Raw genomic sequence first — 4632 nt, 5'->3', positions numbered from 1 at the left:
ATATATATATATATATATATATATATATATATATATATATATATATATATATATATATATATATATACTTTTATTAGATCAAATAAAGGATTAAAAATATTATCAGTCAATATCACTACTTCAAAAGTCTCCTCCATCCCCGAATAGTTTCTTCTTATATTTATTACAGCGTATTAAATAAAGCATTATTTTGGGCGAACACCAACAGTACTCATCGGGTCAAAGGGTAAATTTACAAGGTAATGCGAGCATAGACAACAAATGATTAAAAGACCGTTTGATATATATTTTTCCCAAATATCAAAGTTGCTCAAATTTGTCTATGGTTATTATCCATCGTTCCCACTCTTCTGAAGAACCTTCTTCTTATAAAATAAATGAATAACTGTTATAAAGAAAATTAAGGTTTTACGTTATTTTGCAGAGATGAATTGTGTTGCGAAACCACCGATCCTAAACATGAATGTAATTCACAACGTCCATTTTACTTTGTTAATGTATCGACTAAATCATTTTGCTTTTTCGTATCACACTAATCATAGCAAAACCTCATCCCGTCTTTTTGGTCCCAACTTTTGCTTAGATTTGGAAACATACCTGATGTATCGACATTATCACTGACATCTCCAAAATGTTTCAAAGTTAGTGAACAGTCTGCAAATGAACTATTCAAATTCTGCAATATTTCATGCTGATGCTGCATATTAGTCGCCAGTGTTTTTGCATTCCTAAAAAATGTTGTAGATCGGCATCAAAAATCTTTAAAAAAATAGAGATGTTTATTTGTTTTCAGCTAGTAGATATCACGGAAAGTGACACTGCGACAAATTCATGAATAATGACTGAATATGGGGAAAGAGGAAACAACTAAATCAGAGCACAATCTTCACTACATCCATAACAATGACATTAAGGCCACTGAAAGATGTCTCAGTGATCAAGCATTAAAATAAATCTACTTCATCTTCAGCTTCCTCTTGATGTGATAATTAAGAGTAAAGATAATGTACCAATCATGAGTCTTTATAAGAATCATAGAGTGTTTCCTATAAAGGAGTAAAACACACCTCTCCAAAAAGTCGCAGATCTTCGCAGTTTCCTTGCATCGATCAGCTACATTATTCATCTGTTCATGCTAGAATTAAGGAAACAAAATATTTCCTATATTTGTAAAGAAAATATGACGTATTTCACAATTTTAAAAATTTTTTTAAAACAAAATTTGAGGAAAATCATAGGAATCAAATTATTTTTTTCATTATTACCATGGAAAACAAAAATATTTGTTCGTACTATAAACCTGGCTTTCACTCATAAACATGTTTTCCACCTATCCTCTGTTGTTCTTTCAAATGTTGATTTTGAAGGGTTCTTGAATTTGTGACGTGAAGTAAGTTATAATTCATTGATATTTTTCAGTACTGATGAATTTCGATTTAAATTGCAAAATAAAGAAGAGAAAACTTTCTTTAAAATACAATGTTCTCATTAAAAAAAAGTCCCGAATTCCTTCTTTGTAGACATAAATGAGAATAAATAGTGCATTAATGTTTGCGAATTAATCAATACCATCTACTACGCGAGTATACAATGACATTAGAGGCATGATACTCGCCAATCCTAGAATATGGAAATATTACTGTGGTTAATATTGCCATCCCGATAGTGATGGGGAATCACTGAGACCAGTGATGAGAACATTTTCGAAAGTAACTGCATCCTAAAAGTCAAAAACTTACCATGCTGCTTACATTCCTTCGCATTATGTTGTACTGATTCTGCTGGAATTTGATGACAGAATTTACCTTTCGTAATGCATTCATCAGTAGAGTATTAGGTGTCTGAAATTATATCACTTTTGTTTCCAATCATATCACCTTCTTAAAAACAAATTTAACCAAAACAAAGAAGTTAAGAAGTTGATGGATTATGTTATTCAGTACAAACCTGGAAATATTTTTTTGTTTTCTCACTCATACGATGTCCCACGTTTTCATAAACAAAAGGTGAACGACGACATACCGTACACATACTCCCTGATACTGTAATCATAAATAGACCCATATGAAATTATTTGTTTTTATTTAATGGCTGATTATATTCAGTATTCAGTTACTTTCCAAAGAAACGTATTTTCAACTACTATTATCTCATATAATGTAACCAATTTTCATCAAAAAATTAATTAAAGTCCCTCTAATACACCATAGGCATCAAACATTCTGAGTACAGTCAGAAGATAATGCTCCAGTCAGATGGAATGATGAAGAACTCGAACTAAATAACAAAGGGAAGCAATACTGCGCAGTGTTTTACTTGAAAGTATCAGACAGAAAATAATATTCCAATTGGATTAAAATAATAGATATCCAATTTGATAATATTAAAGGGGAAGTAAAAAATTTTGTCTAAAAATATTAGACGAAAAATAAAACAGTTCCAGTTGAAATGTAATCAAAATGTACAAAACTGATTCGTAGAGACAAAAGAAAATAATGAATTTGATTGTTTGCTAATATTTGTAACTTGTGCCACTTTTACTTTACGAACGGTAGGAAAAGTATCAGTAAACAAACCACATTTGCCAATACACTTGGAGCAGAATATATGTCCACAATTTGCAAGTGCAAATGTCTCACGTTTGGTAGTGTTCTGAGCAGCAGCGGTCAAATAGCAATTATTGCAATGCACCCATGACAGTGCCATCTATAAAATATGATGAACTAAATGAGATAATAAGTATCACGATAAACAAGGTCCTCATATCGAAATCTATACCACCACTCTTTTGTTCATGAAATACTTGACCAATAGACGGATCTTTTTGATCCCGCAAATTATTAACACGACAATATTAATATGTAAGCTTTACAACACAACTAACATCAAACACTTAGCCTTTTCTGCAAATTGTATCTGAAGGAACAAGAAATGTCAAGTACTACATTTACGGAGTTTACATGTATCACGTTTGTATTTATTGCACATTGAAACAAATGATTTTCGCTAGCAAACTTTAATTTCATGTTTTCTTGGTCACTATATCTTCCGACATGATTCCGCAGCTTTGCTACAGTTAAAAGTAGTTGCAAAATTTAATTACGCAGTATATATCTTGGTAGCACAATGTTAAAACTCAATACCTCAACCTTTTCCAAAAAGATTGCATATATATTACGTTAGAAGGTTGCATGTATATTACGATATATGTATATTACATAAGAACATTATTGATCAAACAGAAAATATCACATATATGCTTTAATTTTATATATAAAATAACTGGTGGACAGGTAAAGAGTTCAAAAACACAATCTGTTGTCAAATAAAGACTTTAAGAATACAACCAATGAATAATATAGTATGAAAAATGAAAAAACCAAGCAAAAAAAACTACAATCACACAACTTAATTTGCAAACATATGAGCATGAAACTCTTTCCTGGCTTTTTTCATTTGGCATTTAATCATAATATTTGATCTCATCACCATATGCACTAAATAAAGTGGATAATAACATTTTCTAATAACTACTACGTTTGACTAAAATCGCGGAAAGGTAATGTTGAGGGATTTCGATAATCACGAACTGGTGAGGGAGCTCGATAACTTTTGCGTGCACTAAGTTCATCGCCCTTAGTGGCTCCAAGTAGTCGATCATATGACCGCTTGGTTACGTCGATTAAGACATCAGATCGCATCGCACCATATGGATGAGATGGATTCGCTATAATCCGAATAGATTACGGATAAATAACTGACCAAACAATAAAAGTGATACATTATCAAATATTTATGCATTATAAATGTCAGAAAGGATTTAAATAACTGCACAGAAACATTCTAGAAAAATTTTCTGGGAAAGCTGGGAGAGGAGAGAGCAGGAGTAACTTACAGGTTCGCAATGTTTTGATACTGGAATACTGAATTTGAGAGGGATATTGACGATTCGTTGCTGGTGCATAAGACGCTGCTGATGCTGCATATGCCTGATATATACTTGCTTGCCGTGCTTCGTCTGTGATTGAAGAAAACATTATTTTTAATAAAAATATACATCGTCACCTTTTCCTTCTCTCCTTTTCAGTTATCCATAAAAAACAAAAAACAAAAAAAACATGAAAAAGTGAATGAAAAAATGAGAAATCCTTGTTAGCGGAACTCCCATTTCCTCGATGATTATTTCATTTCTTAATATTTTATCAATCTCTGAAAATACGAGTAAGAAAGCAAGGAAAAAAAACCTGTGCCCTGAGGAGTATACAGAGCATTAAATGTCATACCAAACATTCGTCCTTAACAGTTCCTAACTTTGCTTTGAAAAAATTAGAAAAAAAAAAGTGAAATTTACCATATGCTTGAACTTTCTGTAGAGCAGAAAGTAATGCAGGGAAAAACGTAGGATCTTTGCTGGTCATCATCACAACGGCAAGAATAAAATCCTTCGGTGAAATCTGAGCCAACAAACCATCTAAACAACATATTTAAACAGTGTTTTTATAAATCTAATCGAAATTTATTTATAAATTTATAAATTTTTCTATTCTTAATTTTCTTCATTTTCCTATTTTTTATGTATAAATATTTTTAATAAATCAAAAAACAGTGCTTTTACAGCTATAGCAGAATTAT

General features: G+C 31.3%; 2 protein-coding genes across 3 annotated transcripts in view; both read right to left on the bottom strand.

Moving 5' to 3' along the window:
* Nucleotides 1–2712, bottom strand: part of LOAG_18048 — a 5143-nt gene extending 2431 nt beyond the window's left edge. Inside the window, exons 1-5 of one of the 2 annotated variants that reach the window (XM_020450719.1) lie at nt 2577–2712; nt 1740–1841; nt 1068–1135; nt 598–728; nt 413–453 (exon numbers count right to left, since the gene is read on the bottom strand). In XM_020450719.1, coding sequence (XP_020305573.1) covers nt 413–453; nt 598–728; nt 1068–1135; nt 1740–1823 — 324 coding nt within the window. In that variant the 5' untranslated portion in view covers nt 1824–1841; nt 2577–2712. Of the gene's footprint in view, nt 1–412; nt 454–597; nt 729–1067; nt 1136–1739; nt 1842–1947; nt 2057–2576 lie in introns of those variants that run through there. The other variant, XM_020450718.1, reaches the window with a different exon arrangement.
* Nucleotides 2713–3164: 452 nt separating this feature from the next.
* The window catches only part of LOAG_18047 (hypothetical protein), a 3289-nt gene continuing 1821 nt past the window's right edge, over nt 3165–4632 (bottom strand). Inside the window, exons 4-6 of the mRNA XM_020450717.1 lie at nt 4352–4471; nt 3896–4018; nt 3165–3727 (exon numbers count right to left, since the gene is read on the bottom strand). Of these exons, the coding sequence (XP_020305571.1) occupies nt 3534–3727; nt 3896–4018; nt 4352–4471 (437 nt within the window). The 3' untranslated portion in view covers nt 3165–3533. The remainder of the gene's footprint in view (nt 3728–3895; nt 4019–4351; nt 4472–4632) is intronic.

Source organism: Loa loa (genome assembly GCF_000183805.2).
Source record: "Loa loa unplaced genomic scaffold supercont3.182, whole genome shotgun sequence".
Classification (NCBI taxonomy): Eukaryota; Metazoa; Nematoda; class Chromadorea; order Rhabditida; family Onchocercidae; genus Loa; species Loa loa.
This window is presented reverse-complemented; position numbering and strand designations above follow the sequence as displayed.